Here is a 25,316-nt window from a genome sequence, read left to right as displayed (position 1 = left end):
CTTATTTCTATTTACAAATGTATAACAATCCCCCATTTCTTCCAATTCCATCCACATAATTTAAATTATATCGGAACGATTAGCTCTAACAACAATGTATTAAATGCTAACATGACGTCTTACTCCAATCTTTGTATAAGAAAATATCGATTTTATTCAAATCAAATACATACCGATGTGTACTTGTTAATCTCGAACTACCCAAACGGCGAGAAATGCAGCCTTCTCTGCCCAGTTCAATTTATGTCGTCAGGGTGTTTGTTATAATAAAATGTAAAAAATATAGTTACTCTGTATTGATTGACATTGTATTTAAGACAATTATTTCTCCTAGTAAACTGGCAGGGGAATCAATTTATGTTAAGTAATGCCCATGGACACTCTCAATGGCAGAGGGCTTGCAAGAGCCTATACTGGTACGCTCTTTTCTTGAAACATGTGCGTATAAAATATGACAAAGAAAAGGTTACTGCTTGATATGAAGTCAATAGTAAACAGAAATAACTTCAGTATAATCATATCTAATATGGCCAAGGACTTTAAGATAAAACATTACGGCGTGACCCAAGCCAAACTAACGTATGGAAACGCTCAAATGACAGAGCGAATAGGTTCGGAAACACTTCAGTAAATATCAGTAAATAAAAAATAAACTACAAGCTCCCGCCTTATCAGAATGCCAAATCATAAAATGACTGCTTCACGACTGATTTGAGCGCGACCGCCGCTGCGAAAACCGCTGTGAGAGTTCGAAAAGTGAGTTACAGAATCGCAAGGTTGATAATGGTGATGCGCGGCAAAACGCTCAATAACGCTCGTCTTAATAACGCTCAGTTGTGGAACGACAGGCGTCAAGGTGATACAGGTGGAATTTCTTATTCTGCCTCAATGTTCGACGATGAACCGAATAATACAAAAGAAATAGTGTAGGAATATAAGGATCCAATTAGGACGTATACATATTTGGGAAAACGAGGGGTTATGAAAATACACCAAAAATTTACACGTCTTATAAATGCTTTTCTTCTGTTTTCTTTTGAAGTCTTCTAAAAACTAATTGTCATAACTCATATGAAAACTTAATTTTATTGTCGCACTGAATTTGGAGTGACACGAACGCAATTCAGACTGTATAGGTCGGTTATCGAAAGCTGGCGCGTTCACAATACTCACACTAATGCAATTTCACTATACAGTATGTTTAAAAATACGACTTTTTTGCCAAGCTATATTTAGTCTACTTTGGTTTTAGTAAGGTTGGGTTTTGTTTTTTTCTGGATATGATATATTATACGATAATATATTATATTATTTTGATTGCGTACTTTACTAACAATTCGTTCATTAAACTGTTTTTATTAAAATGCTTAAAATAATGAAAAATATTGTACACTATTTCACGAAATTGTCCTGTTAATGTTCTGCCGGAACCAATTATTTCATAAGACATTTTTTCTAAGTATTCTAACTTCCAACCAAATAAGTAAACAATCACAGCCAAAATAATAATGAGAAAAAGATTAACATGTATTTATAAACAGTAGCTAAAGCAAAACAATAACTGTCTCTTTTATACTCATAAGCTTGACCGAGCGCGAGAGAGACGGACAGTCTTTTCATGATGCATATTCAGTGTGACGTCACGCCTCGCGCTTATTCACAGACACTACACAAGTACAAAGTGTAAATGGGTTGAAGCCGCCAGCTTTAGATAACAGACCTATATATACAAGTAATGTGTATATGGGTGTATGTTTATGAATAGAGATAAGTCTTCTACGAACAATATTTTTCAACAAGTGTCCTTCTCATAATCTTTCCCGACGGGTTCTTGGGTATTTCATTAAGAAAAGCAATTTCCTTAATTCGCTTGTATGGCGCAACTCTTTTACTAACAAATGCTAGGATATCATTATCACTTGTGTGTTTGTTGTCTTTCAACACTACAAAGGCTTTTGGCTTTTGCCCAGTGATTGGATCTGGTATAGGTACAACTGCTGCGTCAAAGACATCTGGATGTTCTTTTAAAACACTTTCTAGTTCAGCTGGAGCGACCTGGAATGCGCTGACCTGGAAAAGGATTGTTTATAACATCATCGATAAGTTCCATAACTTAATTTATTTTTGCTGTGCTATTTCTACTACGAGTAATAAAGTAGAAGCGGTAATTAACTACTTTTTTGGTTTAGTAGTTGACACGTCAAAGAAGAATGATCTCACAAGTGAAATTGAATTAAATTAAAAAGAATCATTCGTTTGTTAAGCTATTGAGAAGATTGGGCAAGGAATTAGTGATTCAGTGTTAGTGAACGTTAGTCTTAAGTGCTAAACAGTGGTAAGTGAAACCATAGTACATAAGAATAGAGTGTCTTCCCTTTAATAGAGACTGTAAGTGATATTGGACACTTTTTTATGTTAATTATCCTTATTAGTGAATTAGGTTAGACTTAAATTACTTATTAGTCTTAAGTTAGGCTAGATCGTAATGTTCCATGATGTCTCAATGTAGACGCTATGAGCACGCAGAGCGCAGACGTTAGACAAGTTTGCACGCGTATTTGTGGACCGTAATATCCGAAAAACTCGAATAAATATATGTATTTATTTAGTATAATATCGCGTTTATATATGTTAAAGAGGTTATAATGTATTAGAAGTTAAGTCCAAGTACAGTTAGTGGATTTCTCAAGATTATACGTGAATAAAAAATTCAAGTCAAGTTAAATTATTTAATTAAATTTTGGTATTATACCTAAGTTTATCGAAATGTTGTATATTATACCTTGATCAGCTCCTTTAACCTATCAGCAATGGTTAGTACTCCATCATCAGAAATACTGGCCAAATCACCACTCCGGAACCAGCCATCTTCAACCAACGCCTGCTTGTTGGCTTCGGGGTTATTTTTGTATCCTTTCATAACGTTAGGCCCTTTGATTAGTAATTCTCCAACCTATAAAGAAATTTAATAGTATTTATTACAGATATTTTTAACCGACTTAAAAGTGTGTCATTGCTATATAACATATATGTACCAATGTTTCTGATATTGTTGGAATGAGATAATATTGAAATGATGATAGTCTTCAAAACACGTGAGTTAATCGTCGGTGTATGATTGTCCTCAAAATTTGCTAATCTTACATAAACAATTTTCTTTTTAATAATTAAATTATAAAGTACACATAGCATACGTATATAGCAATAATAAAAAAGGGATAAATAGAAATAAAAAAAATTGGCTATTTAGTATTCTCGTAAACATAAGAAAGATTTACAGTTTGTGAATTAAATAATTTGCCTCAAAGGTATAAAAATAATAATAAAGCTTTTTATTTCCAAACAATGTTACAATTAAATAAATATAAAACAGACTCCTATCTCTAGTTTTTAAGTATATTTTACTAATGTTGTTTTTGACGCACTTTTAAATTTTATTGAATAGTATAAGAGTGAAACTTAAATATAATATAGTAATTAGTAAAAATAAAAGAAAGACGATGGTGTGATTGATTTTAATCTACCTCACTTGTTATTACGATTTAATATCAACAATCGCCAGTAGTTTGGTTTTTCAAGTATGTAATATAATTAATTAACTATTTAAGTACCTTTACTGTTTTGCTTTGTTAAGTAGATTAAGTATTAACATATAGGAAAGAGCGTTCATCCCTAACACAGGTTCTTGAACCTAAAAGGGATGTACTAAAATATAGATTTAAGACTATTTACTTAATAAAGAAATTTTTGTTTTGGTTTGTTAGTAATTTTGCATGATTTTCATTTGGAATATGTTTTCTTTAATTCCGCAAAGTAAGTATGTCAAAGAATGTCTATTTCAGATCTATTCGCTTCAATCTTTTAACTTCGTCGAGACTTTTGACAATTTCCGACGTCTCCCGGTGCTTTAAATATACTTATTGAAATAGCTATAACCTTTATTATTGCTGTGTTATAATATAGTAATGAAAAAATAACTTTTTTTTCACTATATTGTCGATAAGGAAATAAGGTAAAGGAAGTTTCTTTAAACTGTTGTTTTTATCATTTATTTATAGTACATACATACTCTAATAAAAGTAAAGCATTTTTATTTGAAGCCCTATTTAACACCCTATGCGTGTGCAAAAATTTAATCGTCTTTCTTGAAAAATAAAAAAGTTATCGATTTTTGATTTCGAATTTCCATAGTGCGTCGGACTAATGGTACACCTTATTTATAAATCTACACTTATATATTCTCTTACCATTTGCCCATTCATGTACTGTTGGAAATATTCTTATTTTGATTCATTCAACTGAATTATTGTCATAAATATACTATTAGAAGATTAGATAATATATAAATTTAGTCCATGACAAGTTTAGACGATTCGAGAAGAGTTGAGCTGAGTAAATCATAAACAAACAAGAGTGTGACAAACTCTATAATAATTTTGTTTAAACATTAATTTACACGTGATATGAGGTCAGATACTAAAAAAGTTCGTTTGTGCTATAATTAGATGTTTTTGATGGTGCTAATAGGTTAGCACCCACGTTTAATTAAGACATTCTAACGTGGCGTGCCAGAAAGCAATGGAAAGACGCGTGCAAAAATAAGAAGAATAAAGTAAAAAGCGAAAAACAAAAGTTATAGATGTCTTACATTATGCCCGAAAACAGAAGTGGCAATGGGCCAAGGGGAAGAAGGGGAAGAGGGCGCCTATAAAAACGGAATAGAAGATAAAAAAAGCTGAGATAGAAGATAAAAGAGTACTGGAGGAAGTTAGGATGTCGAATAACGAGAAAAGTTTTAATATAATGTTAAAGATTTGTAAAGATTAGAAAAACGGTCTTTATTATAGAACCTATTCAAACATATTAAAGATTCTTCATTTAGTAATAACAAGAACCTGCTAAAACTCAAAATGGCGTACCAGTCTCTGTGATGTATGTTATTTTACTCCATAACGCTTTCAAAATGCATGTTTTACCATAACCATACAGATTACCATAACAATTTATTTTTCATACTGTCGAATATAACACAACAATTATAAATAAATTAACTGGGGGCCAACTAATAGCTTTCTTAAAACAATCTAGTTGAGATTCTGATGAGTTTAGGTTCCTAAAGTCAATAGCATTTTTTCGTACCGTGACCGGCCTATAAGCTGTTTATTGGCATCGCAAGACCGAACTACACAACGATAATTTAGTTTCAGGTTTCTATGTAAGTTTTGAAATTTAACTGTCAAACTTGCTTCGACAGATGTTTCTATAAAAATAAACAAAATAAAAAATTATTTTAAATAATTCATCAATAGCTTTGTCTTAATAAATATTTATAAATATCTTAACTGTTCTGTATTATGACATTATGATATTAAGGGTCTGTTTCACAATGTATGGATAAAGTACCAAATATAGCTATTTGGTATGGATACATAAATTATTTGGAAGATAAATTATTGTGTTATTTGACACTTCATCGGACTCATAACTTATGATTGACTTTATGTGACGAATAGCGCTGTCTGACAGTCGTGAAACGCAACAATAGTGTTTATCCTACCAATAAGTAATAATTTATAGCTAATTTGGAACTTATGTAGACACAGACCCTAATAATGACATGACTATTTGTATATATGGCTGATTGTGCTTTTTTTCTCTAAATGTACCGCTTTCCTTGAAAATAAACGATTTATTATTTTTAAGAAAATTTCATTGAGGCCATATGAAGCATATAAAAACCTACAAGAGTTGTGTGTTACCTCATTAGGTCCCAAATTATTTGATTCGCTATCAATTATCCGAAGCTCGACGTTTGGTATAGCATAACCAACAGATGTATAGTTCTTGAAGCCAAGAGGTGCTAATGTTGCTACTGGACTTGTTTCCGTTAATCCATACGCTTGTCCAACGTGAACATCTCTCTGAAAAATAGAATTCATTTACAGATAAACTGTGTATATCCTTACATCATTCATTATAGTGGTATTAAAAGATGGGAGGACGATCTACCAAAAGGATGGAGAAGGTCTGCCAAGGATAGAGAGACGTGGAAACAATTGGGGAAGGCCTATCTCGACAGACAACCTGACCAAAGTGGTTGCTAATCAATTATTATTTTCGCTATGTAAATTAGATTTAAGATACTACTGTTAAATAAGAGTAGCATGTTAAAAGGTCAGTGAATAAAGGGCTTTTATTGTTAATATTATACTCGTAAAACGCCACATGCTTACTGGTGCGTTCCTCTGTATAATCGCGAGAAACTTAAGAACTACCGAATGAATTTAAGAACGATTCAGCCATAGATAGTGTAATGATTCCGTATGGTTTAATTTAGTAGTGTTGTCCCAGTGGACGGAGGTCGTAGTTTCGATCCCCAGCTGTGCACCAATGGACTTTCTATGTGCGCATTTAACATTCATTCGAACAGTGAAGGAAAACATCGTGCGGAAACCGGCTTGCCTATTAGATTGACAAACAATTATGAAACAGATATAGAAATCTGAGGCCCAGCCCTACAAAGGTTGTAGCGTCACTGGTTTTTTAAGGTTATTATATTATATTATAGTTTTATGTTAATAGAATAAATTATAAGGATAAGTTAAAAAGGTTGCCAAAAATCTTGCCATAATACATGGGCAAAGTTACGCGCGTACTCAGTTGCCTACCTCTCTATATAGTCGGCTTATGAATCAATGAATATTGGCTTTATCGAGTGTAAGGATACGCTATTTGATGTGAAAATCAAATAATTAATTTATTATCCTTTTTCTATACCAAACAAAAATATAATTAAAGATAACATTATTCTAAATTATTGAATATTCGGCCTGCTTATACTTTAAAAATCTTCAACAAAATGTAATTAAGGCTACGTGAAGCTTAAAATAATTATTATGTTATTAATTTAATTAAATTATTCCTTAACGTAATTTGGTAACGTCTACGAAAAATAACAAGAGATTTTTAATGTCAATGAGGGTTCAGACATTTTGAGAATAAATCTTGCTATTTTAAAATTTATATAGTACTTCATTGATTCGTCAATGCAGATACTTATATTGTAGACTGCTTCCCGCTTAATCAATAAATATCAATAAATGTTCACCGTAGCCATAAATACTTCTTCTTCTTATAGTGCCATCTCCTTGCGAAGGTTGGCGATCATCATGGCTATTTTAATTTTGGATGCCGCGCTTCTAAACAATGACTTGGTGCTTTGACCAAACCATTAATACTTATGAAGGGGTAAATAAATATTTTGATACATATTAAAATGGTAAGGTTATTGTTGTGTACTAGATACAACAGGACCTTTGTTCAAAACAGTTGTGAATTGAAGAAGACTTATTTTACAGTATATTTTGTTTCAAATATTTACGATTGCCCTAAACGAGATTTCAGTTTAGGCTGTTGAAGGTATGACTATGGCATGAAGTTCATTTTTAAGTTTTTTTGTATCTAGCGGCACGGTGCGCCCGTCGATTATTCTTTATAACGTCCCTATATGATAAACTTGTATGTCCAGAGAACCAAACATTACAAGAAACGAAAAAAATGTCTCATTACGTCAATGTTCCTTAAAATATTATGTGTTGTTGTCCATAGTTTTGGATGGTAATTTAACATAAATAAGTCCTTACTTATTTATTAATAATATAAATAAGTCCTTACTTATTTATTGATAACATAAATAAGTCCTTACTTCTTGGTTATACAAGTTAAACGAGACATAAGAGTCTAATGGTTTTTTGACATACGAGGTTATCATTCTACATTGACGACAAGATGTTGTTAGGTTAACTAATTATGTAATAATAAAGACAGATGGTCCTTAAGAAGAGTCTGAATAAAATAACCGACTTGGTATTACATGGATCTCATTACTTTTTAACGCATTTCGCGTTGCGAGACTTGATTTTTGACAAGTTATGTTGCTGACGGCATAAAATCTATAGATTTCTGCAGGCGCTAAGTTTTGTTCGCCAATCTAATTTCATCACCTCACCTAATAAACTTATTTCTTATGCAAGAGACAAATAATTTTTGATTTCCAAAAGTAAACTTATTTTAAAAAATAGCCTATTATTAATATTAATAATATTACCTCAACTTTTTTCAGAAACGCTTCAATATCAGCTTTGGGTAACGGTGCTCCTCCAATGGTGACAGATCTGCAACGCTCAATATGCTTTGCCTTCACTCCAGGATACGAACTCAGGAAAAGCACTGAAATTTTTATACAAAATTAAGATCCGAATCTCGGAATTGTCTGTGAACTGAGTGACGATAAACGAAATCACGTATAAGTAATAACAATAATAAACTTTATTTATGACAAAATTCATGTATGGCTAGTCCCCAAACTGGGAGTTCCTGTGTTGTGGGTTACTCGATAACAATTATTCCGTGGTACATGTTTAAAATAGTTTAAAAAAAGTAAGTTTAGTGTTACAACTATCTTACATTAAGTATGAGTGAATGTGTCAGTGTGTGAATGGGTGTGTATGCACATGAATTTGAGAGTGTAGCTGAGAGTTATTATGATAGTGCGGTGTGCCTGTTAGTTCTTGGAACCTCAATAATGAATAAACCGATTTGATTTTGATTTGGCTTGCGACATCTTACATTTTCTACTCTTCGAATATTATTAAATTGCGTGGCAATCTTGTTGCACGTGGCAATCTTGTCAACACTAATAATATAACTATTATTAATGAAAAGTTGATTACAGCCTTTATAGCGTACAGCCGGTGTATCGTCAGTATCGTCTTGTGACCCTCAAGAGAAAAGGCACTGACGTCCCCAAATACATATTATAATAAAGGTCTATGTTGTTGTTTTGTGGTGTAGTTCGATCAAGGAAGACTGTATTTCCAAGCACTCTATTGGTAATGGTTGAGGTGTGAGGTGAATATTTCTGGAGAATTGTGATGGTACAGGCATTTAATTGTTGAATGTATTTAGTAATACTTTTAGCTACTACTCCGTTTGCGCCTATAACTATCGGTATGATAGTTTTTCTATTTCTTTGGCTCCAATATAGGAGCCAAAGAAATATAAAAACTAGTCTGTTGGAACTGTAATATCTATTAAGTAGGTTTTGTTAATTATTTATTTATATAATCATGTATGATAAAAATGGTATTTTTGTCCCCAAAGATCTAAATCTAAGAGAGTATTGTCCTAGTGGTGTGCGTGGCTGTGCTCCAATAGACTTTTTGTGCGCATTAAACACTCACTGATACAATGAAGGAAAACTCGTGAGAAAACCGGCCTTAGACTCATACACTCTATGAGGCACGTGAGTGAAAGCTCATCTTCTTGCCTATTACGAATAAGAAACAGGCACAGGAATGTAAGGGCAACACTCTATTAAGAATATTTCTAGTAATAACAAATAACTTTTATCACATTTCAACTTATCTTTGAAATTATCCCTATTTAATTTTAGGTTTATAATTGTCGCTAATTGATAATCTAATTAATAATTAATCTACAGTGGCGTTCGATCCCAAGGTTGCCTAAAGCTTAGGTTTTCTAGAAAAGCGATGCCGTTATCTAACGGCCGTAATGTAACGTTGGGTGACGTCACCCATACGTTGTCTATAGCTAACATCGGAGTAGGATTCCTAAAGAACGTAGTGTCACCGTAACGTCAACTAGCAGTGCTGTCATTTGCATGACGGACGTCATAACGGTGATAAACATTAGTTCAACGTTTTTTGCGTGTAGCGGTGCTCGTATTTAATTAATACAATAAGTGGAAACGTGACTTGGACGAGCGAAAATGATTGTTTTTTTGCATTATATTAAAAAGTAATGACGGCCGTTATTAACAACCGTAAAATGACGGCCGTTAGTTAACGGCACCGCTTTTCTAGGATACCTAAGCTGTACGGATATTGAGATAACTATATATATTTAAGGCCATCTAAATTTCATACAAAACCGTGGGGATATCTGTAGCTATTGCAAGTAACATAATACCGTGGCTGATACAAGTTTTATCACAAAGGCCAGTTACGGATCGTGTTTCAACTTTATCACTATTTTCGATACGTCTTCATTGATAATTCTTCACTATCAAAGTCCTGTCTCTTTCGTTTGCCTAGTGATCGAACAAGATGCATATATTCCTTATCTTGATTTGAATTATGTTGTAATATTAAATTGCACAATTATATCTTCATGATAAAGGAATTTAGATACGAAAATGTTTACGAAATGTGTGATTTGTTTACAGAATAATATTCAATATAACTATGAGGGATACATATAATGATAATAACCTTAACAAATATAGTATAATAACTAAAATATATTATCAAAAGGAGTCCCTTTAGGCAAGGTTCCGAAGATTCTGGCAGCGTTCCCCCTTTGAATAGCGCGTCTAATTCTTTGTCCGAGGTAGCTGCCAGCTCTTCGGTCTCCTGTGATGTCGACTAACCTATTTGATATTTCCTTAAAAAACCTTATAGTGCTAGGACCTAGATTAGAGATTAGTATTTGATGTAATACCTACTTAATAATATAAGTAATATATATAAAAATTTATGCACACATGTTATAAAAAAATATATCTATTATTACGCCGCTCGTTTATTGTTCATGTCAAATAATATTCATATTACATTTAAATATTTACACAGTTATTGGGGAACGTAAATAATAATCGTAGTGATATTGAAATAAATTAAAAATATGATTATTTAACACGTGTATCTGAGGTTGGATCCTAGTCCTTAACCGTGTGAGTCTTTGTCGTAGTCCAAATAGATTTTTTAAGCATCCGCCCATGGACACTGCAACATCAGAATTGCAAGTGCAATGTCGGAGGTGTAGGTGGAGTAATAATGATTTAAAATTAGCTAGAGTAGCAGCTGGTACGATAAAGCGGCTAGAGTCCTTAAAAAAAATTGTGGGACAGATCTCTTTTCTTCTCTCGATATTCACATTGAATAAAAATAATATAAATCAATGGCGCTACAACCTTTTTAGGTCTGGGCCTCAGATTTCGGTATCTGTTTCATTTGGAAATCTAATAGGCAAGTAGGTGATCAGCCGTTGACTTTTTGTGTCTAAGGCAAGCCGGTTTCCTCACGATGTTTTCCTTCAGTTGGAGCGAATTTTAAATGCGCACATAGAAACGAAGTCCAGTGGTGCACAGCCGGGAATCGAACCTCCGACCTCAGGGATGAGAGTCGCACGCTGAAGCCATTAGGCCAACACTGCTCACATTGAATAGGCATGAGAAAAACATTCCTTAGTCCCAAAAATTCTGGACAGGCACAGATGGAAGATAGCATTTGTCTCCATCTATGCTGTCAAATCTGTGAATACTTACTGAGTGGTGGGGCCAAAAAAAACAAATCAATGCTATGTTTTTCCAGAGCCTTGACGCATGTTTCCGGTTTGAATTTCGGCATTGTCACCAATTTCAACCCAACTGCCAACTTGTGAAGGGTGACCACAGTCAAACCATATGAATGGTACATTGGAATTATTGCAAGAGCAGCATCTTGATTTGTTTCTGAAAAAAATAAATCTTTCAAACCGAAAAAAAAAAAAAATTATCACTAACATTTCAAAACTCACATTACATACACTTACTAAAAATAGTTTAAATATAAATTTGTGTTATGTAGAAATCATAAAGTGTACTTTTAAGTGTAGTTAACATGTCAAAAGGAAGAGAATGGTTGCCCACAACACAGAAAATCCTAGTGTGGCCAGTGCGCTTTACTTTACCTAAATATCCTGTATATTGTGTATAATAAAGTTTATTCTTTCTTTTCTTTATATGGTTCACATATACTTAGAGCGCCTTGAGGAATAAATTGACTAACACAAAAATAATTCTTCAATTCTGTACTTTTAACCATTAATTACAATACATTTTACCATTGCTTTAGAATAAGATCTCATATATAAACACTGTTTTTCATTACTTAGAGTGTCCATTAAGGAATAACAAATTAAACATGCCCAGAATTGTGCTCTTCTATTTGATTAACAACTATCTAAGATCGGCAAACCAAGAAACGTGTTTCGAGAAGTGTAAGAGTGATTAGTCTGTGTGAATGCGGGATTAAAAGCTGCGTCCTATTGTTATTTGCGTCTTCAGAAAAAATATCAGAAAGGGTGAAATGACAAAAGGCTATGCTCGCTTGAACCATACCTATATGTTTCTAACTTTATTATTAAAAAATACTATAATTTCTTTTATAGGAATACATGGTCCGATCGTAAAATTAGTATTATGCGACTATCTTCATATCGGTCAAACTGGACCAAAATCCTAGGCATCGATATCCACCGGATTGGCTTGGAAGTTCTTCTGTGTATTCGGTTTAAGAATAGCCCTGCGATTCTGTAACTCACTTTTCGAACTCACACAGCGGTTTTCGCAGCGGCGGTCTCGCTCAAATCAGTCGTGAAGCAGACATTTTACGATTTGGCATTCTGATAAACAATAAACTACAAGCTCCCTTCTTAATTCGAATTCGAAAAGTGAGTTACAGAATCGCAGGGTAGGTCTAAACTTTTCTGCCACCATTCCCCAATTTTTTAACTTTGTTTGTTGTTGGTCATTGTTTTGTTATAAGTGTGGCTTGATCTCTTGGCGTTGCGTAGAGATTTGGGGTATCTGCATCTTCTACCGTATTTACCATGGAGAGTGTTCAAAGGAGTTGTTCAGTCTAATACCTACAGCTGAGTTTCATCATCGGACGTCAAGGCATAATACAAAATACTGTTCGTATCACCTCGACGTCCGTCGTTCCACAACTGAGCGTTTCTTAAGGCAGTTTTTGGGGCGCACCACCACTATGTGGAACCAGCTGCCCACTGAAGTATTTCCGAACCAATTCGACTAAGGGTCCTTCAAGAAAAGAGCGTACCAATTCTTAAAAGGCAACGCAACAACAAGGCACTTGCGAGCCTTCTGGCAATGTGAGTGTCCATGGCGGTATCACTTAACATCAGATGAGCCTCTTGTCCGTTTGTCTCCTATTACATTACTAACTAAACTATCTTAAGCTTTATAATCTAAAAAAATATGTTCTATAGACTTCAAGCGAAAATTAAACTAAAACTCACCAGTAGTAAAGTCATACATTCTTAAATCTGTATCTTGCTGCTTACAATTGGCAACGATATTCCTATTGGTTAATTCCACGCCTTTAGGCAATCCCGTAGTTCCACTAGAGTATAGAAGAAAAGAGACATCTTCTGGATTCCTTTTAACCTCTTTAAGAATACTTAAATCAACGTTTGTGTTATTAACGATTTCTTTATACGAAATTGTGCCGTCTTGACGGTTGTTTTCCACATCCATGACAATTATAGGAATGTTTTTCTTTGCTAGAGATAAAGCCTCTTGAATGACGGGAACTACTTCTGGGATTGTGAATATAAGTTTAGTATCTGACATTGCTATTTGTCTTTGTACTTCATCTGTAAGCAAGTATTAGGTTTATTAATTACTATAGTTGTTCGACGATATCTAACGCCTAATAGGTAACCGATTATTCTGCAAAGGTATCTATTATTTTGGACCAACTTCGGAAACGTTTAACGACGAGGGTTTTCTGCTAGGAACAGTTTTTAAATTTCCATGCTTTATTAAAAAAACTGTTAGTCATTAATTTTTTTAATATGACGCGAACTTATGAATTGTGAACCGAACATCAAAGTCATTAAACATTTTAACAAAAAACCGTCAATGTTCCAGCAATTTTGGAGCCAATAGCCATCGCAAGAGACAATGGCAAGCGGCCGGATGGGATGTCGTTGATCCCTTGGGAAATGGGACGGGCTTTAGTATGGGATGCTACCTGTGTGGACACACAAGGTACACTGCCACAGGGACCAAACTTTTAAATATGTTTTGATTTTCTTTTTAATAATTTTTATTATTACTTTGTAGGTTAAGAAATACACTGTATACTTGATCGTAATATATATATTAAAATTTCATGAATGTTATTTCATATTAAATTATAACTTTAAAATGGAGCATATTAATTACTAACAACAACTCTTCATTTGAATAGTGGTCGTGTTAAATTAAGCTCTTTATCGGTTTTATCAATTTTAATCAAATTCGATTGAATTTTAGCTCCCGTTTCCATTAATATAAACCTTGCATGAAATTAATTAATACTTTGTGTAAAATTATGATTAAAACTGTTTATTGCTATATAATTTAGACAAATTGTAAGAGGAATAATATTTGTGACCGTACAGCAAAGGTTTCTGTGTAATAACCTTATAAGAGACAAGAAAACAGTCATGTCGAACAATGCATAAAATGGGTTCGCTATCGTCATATAAAAAGAGAAATATTAAGAAGCGCTCTGTAGACGTTTTAGGAACTAAACTTATGAAGAATATTAATACGCTGTGTACTAGCAAAAATATTAACTCATTTGTTTTGTTCAGAGATTCTAGCGTTACACAGAATAAGTTTAAAACCGTTAATACTTGATGTTTATTCGATTTTCAAATATTATAAGATCTATAATAAACATACAATGGCAATGGCAGCTAACATTAGCCATACGAGTACAACAGCCAGAGTTCCGACATATATTATGAAAGATATATACTAACTTACTACTACCGCAAGACATCCTTTTTTATTGCCAACAGAGACCCAAAACCCAACCCAAATAATTCTACAAATCACTGACTAAGTCAAATAATCCGGTAAAAAAATACTGTTTCGCAAACTTCTTCTTCTCTCTTCTTTCTATTATAGTTGTTTGGAAGGCCCATGATAAAATTATTTATTCAATATGCAGTTTGATTAATGGTATTTAAAGGGCTGTCCTTAATAATAACGACCGATGTTTTAATATTTTTATATAGTCTTTGTTAGTCCGCTAAAGTATTTTTTGTCCTTCTAGCAATTTGTTCCGATTTTTCTTAAATAACATCAATCAGACGAGTGTGCTTATACTATACTTACACGATGTATATACTGGATTGAGAGTTGTAACAACACCCCCTGCTGATAATATGCCGAGTAACGTGATGGGGTACTCCGGCAAATTCGGCATCATTACTGCAACAGCGTCGCCATCTTGTAATTTGAAGTTTCGTCTCAAATGAGCCCCTAATGTCCGTGAATGTTTGTAAAGCTGCCCATATGTATATTGTCTGTCGGTGATCCCACATACCTACAAATCAGAAATTTTTATGTTATACTAGCTGACTCGGCAAAGGTGGTTTTGCCATGTATCTTATTTCTAGGAAACATTTTTTTAGCTTAATAAAAATAACTATCAGTAATAAAAATAGGGGTTGATCGTAGAGGGGTGAAAATTAAGGGTTGTATGTGTTAACATAAAATTGTAAATACCGTTAGATTGTAATCTATCTCGCGAGATTATAAACTGTCGAAAGATTGTGAACTCAAGGTACTGCTTACAATTTAACGTATTAAAGAAAAAACTGTTTAACCGGATTGAAGTTATGTATTATTATAAATCAGCGCGCGATGTGCGTACCGTTTCACAATATGACGATTTCACTTCGATAGATTATTATCTACCGAATAATAACACGTTAAATTGTAGTTGAGTTCACAATTTTTCGACAGTTTACAATCTCGCGAGATAGATTACAATCTAACGGTTTTTACAATTTTACGTTGACATATGTACTTTGTAAGATGTATCATAAAAAAATAAAAAATAAAAATTTATCGAAAAAAAATTTTGTTTTGGGGTGGACACCCCTTATCACTTAGGGGTTTGAAAGATAGATAGTAGCCGAGTCTCAGACTTACTGAATATGCATAAAAATGTTCATAAGAATCGGTTGAGCCGTTTCGGAGGAGTATGGGAACAAACATTGTGAACACGAGAATTTTATATATTAGTTTTTTTTTATACAGAACTGGACCCAGGACGTATGGACGTATGGACGCGATGCAGATTTACTGCACTTGGTTTCCCCCCCCCCTTCCTCTTGGCAATTTTGGCAATCAGCAACTGCTGTTTCACCGAGAATCTAACCTGGGACTTGTCTCTAAAGGGATGCATAGTCAATCTATATAACGGAAAATATATGGTACGTGGGTAACACTGAAAATGTTCTTTTTTTTTTGGCTCTGGCACGATTTGTGCATTAGCCAGCGTCAAGTATAGGATTTTTTATAATTTGTGCTTGTCTTTAAAAATTCGACCGTGTCCTCCATGTATGGTTTAAGCACTCGCCCGGAAAATGTTTAGAACTGGCCAGTCAGAAACATTGCTAATGAAAACTTTTTTGAATTTCAATTTTAGAACTCTTTGGTAACCTAATGTAGTATATTGCGTTAATTTGTCATTTGGTTTTGTGAATTGGCGGCAAATCTAAAATTCTTCTTACACGTGAAAATTAACCTAACGCAAGAAAATTTTTGGAGTGTTTATGGTGATATTTCCGGCAACGGCGGGGTCAGTACTAAGTTTAAGTGTGGTAGTAAACTAAACAACTAAACAGACTTTGATAACAGATCAAATCTAATGCAAAATACGCGTAAATCGCACATGTAAAGGTGAATGACACATGTAACCTTGAATACAATTTTGCCATCGTCATCTTGTTGACGTTATTGTAATGTATGTGTGTATGTATCTCATCGGCTAGATATTATACATATAACACCATTGTTGTTACTTTTTCATTTATTTATACATATATCTAAATCTGGCCCTTTATGATCAATTATAATTAAATAATACAACACATACAAGTTACAAAACAGAATAAAAGACTTTTAGATTTAGTAAGTTTTGAAACAGATAAGGATATTGTATACAATTTAATTTCGTTCCGTAGCGCTGATTACGTAACTTTAAGATCGCGCGGCACTAAAACTCAAGTCATCGTATTAATAAGTTAATTTACTAATTAGTGGGAAAAGTTTGTTCATTTTAAAACTAGTTTGTATTTGACAGTTTAAGTTTTACTTTGCAGCCTATTATTGTACTAGTTAAGTTAAAAAAATCTACTTCTGTTAATGTTTCTGTTTGTTAATAACAAACTAATAGTATAACACAAAGAACGGTTCGGTGGTTGACACACAATTCTTATTAACAATCAATATTGGTTACCTCTAAAGGCCGCTTTACATTATCTTAGTGTTTAGGAGAGTGCTTTAGTACAACTTGAAAGGCAAGTTCTTTAGCGTAGCGTTTACTAAAGCAAGTAGCGTTTACATGTTTCAACTAAAGTACTATCCTAAACACTAAGATAATGTAAATCGGCCTTAAGTATTTCGTCTCTATTCGATAAAAAAGGCATATTATACAAAGAAACAATTAATAAATAAACAATGCCAGGAGCCTTTCAGTACATAAACTTCTCGCTCAAAACATACATAATAAATTATTATTATTATGTTTATTATATTTAGGTAACCCTCACACACAGTTTTATTGTGTGTTTATATTATTTTTATTACTCTTTAATGTATAATATTCTACGGTTTCGATATTTGTAAATATGTGAGGAACATGTATACTAACTTTTTTAGTATAGTAGTTTTATTCTATGAGTACATTGTCTTCACATATAATTATTTAACTAATGTAACCAAAATATTGTAAACCTGTTTTAAAAGAGTAAGTGTGGAGTTTCTTGCCCATTCTTCTCCACACGAAACTAGCTTTTGGAAGGGGCAACTAGAATCTTCTTTATATTTTTTTTTGACGTTCAAAGGTGCCATTTTAGGCGGTTTGAAATTGAAATAAATGATTTGACTTTGACTTTGACTATGTAATAACACAAAATGTGGAAACTACTACTACAAGCTAAACTATAAACTCAAACGTAACGATGTGTCGAGTCAATAATAATGGATTACTCTCAAGAAAATTAATAAGAAATATCTATTAAAACATATATCTTTTTAGGATTTGCTATAACGGTCATACAAAAAGTTGTTAAAAGAAATAGGTAGTAGTGTTTAATCATTCGGGTTACCAATACCATTTACGTAAGCTATTTAATACCTCTACGACGACTACATAGTCGGGAATTATCTAGAAAACATTAAAAAAAAACATATATGATCTTCTATTTCTTTGAATACATATATTTTGTTGGATGGACGGATGGAACTGAGATCTATAATAACTGATATCATGCATGTAATATTATCAGCTTTTTATTTATTTTAAGGGTTCTAAAGCCTCCTTAAAAAAATCAAATCCTTAATTGGGACACTACATACAAATCGTAAAGAACGTTTAAAAAAGGTAAGGTTATGTTGGTTTAGTGTCAAATATTTGAACCTTCTTTCATTCATTTTAAAAATGATATTTTAATAAATTTCTATGGGATTAAAGACAATGCGCCACCACGTTATTTTATGGTCACCATTGCCGAGAGATGAAAATGTAGAAACAAATTTGGAGCTGTCTTAAGCTGGCCATATACGGACCGCATGTTGCAGTCAAGACCGACTGCTGTGGAGAGGTCGCGTTGAAGTCGTAGTGTGGATGAAGAAACACTGCTACTTGTACTATCATTACGCAAGCGTAGGTGTAGAAGACACCGTAGTTTATGGGTGCGTCCAATACTACAATCAAGAGAACAGCATGGAATATTTCATACTTTGTTTCACCAGCTGAGAACACTAAAAAGTTTTTCAACTACTTTAGAATGTCCGTGGTTTTAATTTGATGAATTAGTTAGTATTTTATTTGAGGGAGTGGCGTGCGGTTGGCAGCAACCGCTTGTAGCGGTCCGTGTATCCGGGTACGGCGGTTCTAAGCAGTCGACCGCACGGCGAAACTCGACCAAAGAACGACTGCTCCGACTGCTTAGGGACTGCTCGAGCGGTCCGTGTATTGCGAATATGAATTTTGTATGGAAACTGCAGATCGCCGTGCGGCGACCGCTTAGAGCAGTCGGTATCGGCTGTAACATGCAGTCCGTCTATGACCAGCGTTAAGGTCAAGCCGTGACTCGACAAAATTACCGTATTATTTATTATGAACAAAGATAAAAAAAATATCTAAATTATCAGTTTTGCTTGTTGTTATCCAAATTATAAGGCGATACTTTTAAGCTGCCAAAATTCGAAATAGATCTACCTACATGTACTACAGAGTGACGTCTTTGAGCTAAGTTTGTACTTCAAACGTCAATACGTGGAGTAGTAGTTCTCGCTAAGTCTCTTCTTAGAATCTGTCCATAGAACTTTTTTTGTTTTAAATAAATTTATTATAAATCACGCGCAGTCTTAAACGAAGCTATGTGCGTGCCTCTTTAATAGAATACAATGTGCAAAGCTAACTTCGTGGTATGACAGTGTATCGTATTTACTTGCAGGAAATTACCAACAACTCTACAATCTTGAAACAACAGCACATAAAACCAAGGTTAACTAATTTACGAATAAACTTCGTATTGTTAACTACTTGTATCTGAAATTAGTTTTACTTTTTACCAATATTTAATAGGAATTCATTATAAAAAACTAATGATTTACATAACTTCATTGTCTTTTTATAAGTTGAAATGTATTAAGACCACGTCAGTTTAAGGATTGAAAAGTACCAGGGCAACAGAAAGTAGATTTCGTAGAAAAATAATATCTAATTAATATTAATTCCAATATTATAGAGTCTAAAAGTTTGTTTGATAAGTTAGATATAATATCATAGGATCTACTGCATATGAAAAAATATTTTCATTTGGCATAGTTTACCGCAGAAGTATTAGTTGTAGGAGAGATGAAACAAAAACTTAAAAAAATAATTTTTTAAAATGTGAGCCGTCACGGGACGCCTGGCAGATGTGAAACATCGACATTATTTTGTAAAAGTAATATGCAGAAAAGAACAGATTGTGATAGAACTAAATATGTCATAATTTATTGAATAAACATTTATTTTCATTAAATACAAAAATGTACGAATGTATTACAAAACGTGACTACTTAATTCGTTTAATCAGTGACTTCGAAATACACACACCGTACACACTACTGCATATAGACTATATAATATATATATATATATATATATATATATACCATCATATAGCGTATATAGGCGACGCGTCGCCACGCCAGAAATCGGTTTTACGTGCGGCTATAGATGTTTCACATCAAAAGTCGCTTAAACAAAATGCTGGTATTATTTGATATCAGTGAATATCAATAGGAGACAATATATTTTAAAATAATTCCTCAACAAAACACACTTCGGAACGTTTAGTCCGTAGATAATTGTAGGTATATACATTTATAATACATTGAATACACAGCTACAAATTGAATTCGAACACACATTCTTTTGTTCGCATTTATATTACTTTTTTAACAATATTTTTAAATGTGATTTTAGTATGTTAATAAGGCAATACAATTATTAATTACAGAGAATAAAACGAAATGAATAAATAAATATAATCCATGATTTACGACATAAATTGTCAAAAATATTAAAAATATCAGTAGCCTATATTATTAGTAGTATAATTATGTAAAATAAAAATATTAAACCCAAAATTATTTAGTTAATAAACGAATTAAGTAAATCGTCTGTCAAGTGAAAGTTTTTACATCAACTTAATATATTAAATAACTGTAATTATATTAAATAAGAAAAAAAATAATAAATAATAATTAATTATCTTAACAAATGTTATAGAAATACATACCACAGCTGTTTTGTTCTCCCATTTGTGTATATTACTTAAAATATATTCGGACACAGAAAAATTAGTTATTTCAATATCACGGTAAGGTGATTTCACAATTCTATTTTTCGTCCACACATGATTTCTTCTTAGAAAACTCACTATACGACATTCCACGATTTTTTCGAACCGCGACACAAACATTTTATATGTGTTACGTATATAAGATATAGGTCTCGAATGAAAAAGCCGGCTTCAAGCGTAAGTCGTTTTATCATATTTTCTAATCGACAATTAAATGGTGTTATAATAATACAATATCCAACGAATTAGTTTAAAAAGTTCCACTATTAATATGTATAGGAAATTTTTTGTGTTACTCTTGCGTTAATTTGCTAGGGTTTATAGTTACTTTATCAAGCGTTAACTTTCAAATTAATTACAATTTAATAAATTATAAAATACTTTAAAAAAGATCCATAAATTATAAATATATATATTAATTATCCATCTTTGATTATTATATAAGGTTTATCATAAAGTGTTTCAATTTTAAACCTTTTGTTAAGCTTGACACAATGACTAACTACGAACTACGATTCAACTGTGTAAACAAATATTTCGACCCCAATCGATTTTTTAACTATTTTAGGCATCATTCAAACATTATCTATTACCTATTGAAACGCTGAAGTAATAATAATAATTAAAGCCTTTTATTTTGTATACTTTACATTTAAATACATTTATATTTCTATCATCTCATTCTTTTTAGACATCAGTGCACTTTTTTGGCAAAGGCCTCCTATAAATCCCGCGATTTCTATCTGCACTATGCCACTCTCTGCCATGTACCAGCTGCTTTTTCCTTAATCTGGTCTATCCACCTTCTAAATTGTCTTCGTCTTAAACGTTAATGCGCACCAGCTTAATACTTTCTTGCTCCACTTTCCAGTTCTTCTTTTTTATGTTAGTTATTCTTCGTAATGAATTTATTTTATATATTGATACCTCGTTCCATCGATTTTTGACACACCTGTTTTGTATGCTGCGCATTAGTAGGCGCCCAAGATTGAGATACATATTATGTTAGTGCAGTACACAAGTTGTTACGGACAAATAACAATATAATTAGAAAGCTGGTTAACGTAGATGCCAGCCAGATGTTGTTCTAGGAATTAGGAATCGGTCGGCGGGTGCGCAGGTAGCGGAAGGGTCGGTCGGTCCCTTTTACAAGCGTGTAGTTTAGGCTTAGTTATACCTTATAAGTTATTATTATTTATTTGTATACCTTTAGATAGATTTACGCAGCCGCGCTGGACGGACGTTAGTTATAAGCTTGCTTCGCTTTATAATTGTGTTTGACCACCACTAATGTTCGACCAATAATTTACAACTCCATTTACGCCCGAACCCAATAACCTATCTCAATCCACCATCTGCGATAGTAATCTATATTCAAATGTTGTAAAAAGTGTGCCAATAACCAATCGACGGATTGTAATAGCCATCTGTTGATACAAGCTATCCAAGGGAGGTCGTATCGGTGTCTGTGGATAGACGAAAACTCGATTTCAACAGTTAATTATTTTAACAGATTTTAACTTACACTTACAGTTTTTTAATAATTAAAAAAAATGTTTGTTAAACATACACATAACATGTACGGTTTTATTTACATTATTTGGTTTACATTGATTATCAATTATGAGTGAAAACTCGGTAAAAAGGAACGACAAAGAACATTAAACCCGTCGCTAAAAATGGATTGTCTTCGTAGGGTTTGATTATTGGGATGCAGATAGGAGATCGATCGACTGTCACGGTCTTATCTCAGATTATTTTCAATCTGAGGTTGTGGATTGATTATTGGGTTCGCGCGTTAGAGTTTCATTTCGAGATTAGCGTCGGTGGTTTAGACTTCAGATCGAGCCGTCGTACGCTTATACAAGTATTAGTTTAAGCAGTATAAGTTTACTTTTAATTACCATGCTATTACTACTATTATTTACTATTTTTTTGACTTTCCAGGACTTTACACCACATAATGGTAACTTTTAGGTATAAAGAGTCACTAAGTGGTCACGAAACGTTTTACTATTGGGTACAGAAAAACGTTATGGCTCGTTACATGGGGGGGGGTCAATAATCTCCAAAAATTGCGTGACGTTATACTTGAACGCTCCCTTATACATTAAAAGACAGAGTGACATGAAACGCAGAACACAGCTGGTTATCTACTATTGATATCGTCTATATAGCGTATCAACTTTTTAATTCAAGGCCTCTTCAACATATATTTAGACTCGCATGGGACTCGTAGTTGTATCTTATTCGGCCTTGTCACAATTCTTTTGACCTCTGCATTATTTTTAATCTACTATCAATGTTGCACAATATATATTTGAAACGTGTTTATTCCCGATGCCTTAACGAAGAAGATGATTAAGTATTAAGATAGACAAACTTTTTTTTTTATTTAACACTTATATCAAATATATAATAGATTTAGGGTCTGTTTCACAATTTATGGATAAAGTACCAAATAGCTATGCAACACATAAATTATTTGGAAGATAAATTGTTCTATTTGACATTCATAGGATTCATAACTTATGATGGACTTTATGTGACGAATAGCGCTATCTGACAGTCGTGAAACGCAACAATAGTGTTTATCCTACAAATAAGTAATAAATAGCTAATTTGGAACTTATGTGGAACTTATCCGTACATTGTGAAACAGACCCTTATATGATTTATTTATTCAAAAGGTCTAGTATGGGCGACAAATACTGAGACACATCATAAAAGCAGAAAAAATAATATTTAACAAACAAAAAAAATTATATATCATTTACATAAATGTAATTATTTTTTTTTTACTTAAAACATTATTTTCGGATATGGCTCTTATAAGGTCTGATTCCATTTTTTTATAGAACACAACAAACGGGAGGTCTCACCTGATGTTATGTGATACCGCCGCCCATGGACACTCAATGTCAGAAGGATCGCGAGTGCGTTGCCGGCCTTTTAATAATTGGAACGCTCTGTTCTTGAAGGACCCTAAGTCGAATTGGTTCGGATATACTTCAGTGGGCAGATGGTTTCACATAGTGGTGTTGCGCGGCAAAAACTGCCTTAAATCGCTCAGTTGTGGAACGAAAATAGGTAAGATAAGGTATTTAATGTGTAAAATGAAATAAAATTTGTAATTAAAATAATTTAATAAAAAACTGTAAATTCTTAAAGACGACCAGTCCAAAGTTTGTGCCCAAATTCCATAGTTACAATGTTGTACAAGAATATTATATATTATAAAAATACTATGTATACATAGAAATTTTCAAATATGAACCGCGTTCAAAAAATATTAATATATTTTAACAAAAACAAATGACTGCGTACATGAGTGCGATTATTCACCTCTAATTGGTAGAAAATCAACCTTCAAATCTATCAGGACAAATAAATATTTCGAATATTTTTTACATGGACATATTTTTATTTTTTTAATACTTTTATATATATTTTTTTTTTATATATCTAAAACCGAACAAAAATATTCGTCATAATTTTAAAAAATTTCATTTGTAATATATAAAATGCTTAATACCTAGTTTGTATATAATTTTTTAATCAACAAAATATACATATTTATACTACAACAGTGAAATATAATAATACCCTTATAGAAATATAATTCATTTCCTCTTATTTGATATAAGAATTCATAGTTTTTCAATAATAAAAAGTTGTCCCTTTATTAGAAGCTTAAATTGGAAAACCGTCTTCCAATTTGACTGGTGACCAAAATTGAATTGAAAAGAATTCGTTAATACAAAAAAAATATTGGTTGTTTGTAAAGTAGGTTTACGATCGAGATGTTTACGTGATAACGTCTTATTGGTGATATAAGTTTTTGGGAAGTAAGGAATTAATGAAGATAACAATTTTTTCAAATTTTAAATTACATCTATCGTTTTATTCACACTTTTGATGATAAATTTCGGGTGTAAAATGACAAGTTTACTTATTCGACTATGATATACATTTTTCTTCATACATTCACGGAATTACTGGCAGCGCTCGAGATGAGACGGGAGATCGGTCCGTCTCTCTCTCGTTATACCTGCGATCGCGCTCGTGAGGTTTTGGTGTGACACAAGTTTCTGAACATGTCACCCGACTAAAACGATTTTAAAGACGTTATCACGTCAAAACATGTTATTGTTAGTGGAATTATATTAATTTTTCTATAAACCGTAGAGTTTTCGATACAATGCATTGTATCGAAAACTCTACGGTTGAACCAAATTCTGTAAAAACCTGCCACTTCCAATCAGCGATCCAAGGCATTCAAGATTTAAAAAAATATCTTTTGGTATGGCTGTTGGCTTTGGACTTCAGTTGCAATAGTTATATATATGTAAAGAAATAATTATATTTCTTAGGTTGTCTAACTAAACCTAGAAGAATCTTCTTTAGATTATTAATTATCTATTTTGTGTTAACTGATGATTCATTTACTTTGTTAGTCTGTGGAGAAGACGCTAGTTTTGCCCTGTCATTTAAATTTGAATAAGATTTTTTGGTTAGAACATTTAGCAATATTTATAAAATGTAGTATAATATGTTTTCAAGTAAAATAACAAAGTCTAAATGTT

The 25,316-nt window shown here is 32.8% G+C and overlaps 1 protein-coding gene across 1 annotated transcript; it reads right to left on the bottom strand.

Moving 5' to 3' along the window:
- Window positions 1-290: 290 nt before the first annotated feature.
- On the bottom strand, window positions 291-20,899 carry LOC125060443 (4-coumarate--CoA ligase 3-like). The gene is made up of 8 exons (XM_047665349.1): window positions 20,668-20,899; window positions 14,975-15,185; window positions 13,102-13,458; window positions 11,348-11,533; window positions 8,108-8,229; window positions 5,760-5,921; window positions 2,783-2,953; window positions 291-2,070 (listed from the first exon to the last, which is right to left on the bottom strand). The coding sequence occupies exons 1-8, from the start codon at window positions 20,848-20,850 to the stop codon at window positions 1,777-1,779; spliced, it is 1,686 nt and encodes a 561-aa protein (XP_047521305.1). The 5' UTR covers window positions 20,851-20,899; the 3' UTR covers window positions 291-1,776.
- Between the last annotated feature and the right edge of the window lie 4,417 nt (window positions 20,900-25,316).

Source organism: Pieris napi, chromosome 21 (genome assembly GCF_905475465.1).
Source record: "Pieris napi chromosome 21, ilPieNapi1.2, whole genome shotgun sequence".
Classification (NCBI taxonomy): domain Eukaryota; kingdom Metazoa; phylum Arthropoda; class Insecta; order Lepidoptera; family Pieridae; genus Pieris; species Pieris napi.
The sequence above is the reverse complement of the archived record's forward strand: the minus strand, read 5'-3'. Positions and strand labels throughout refer to the sequence as shown.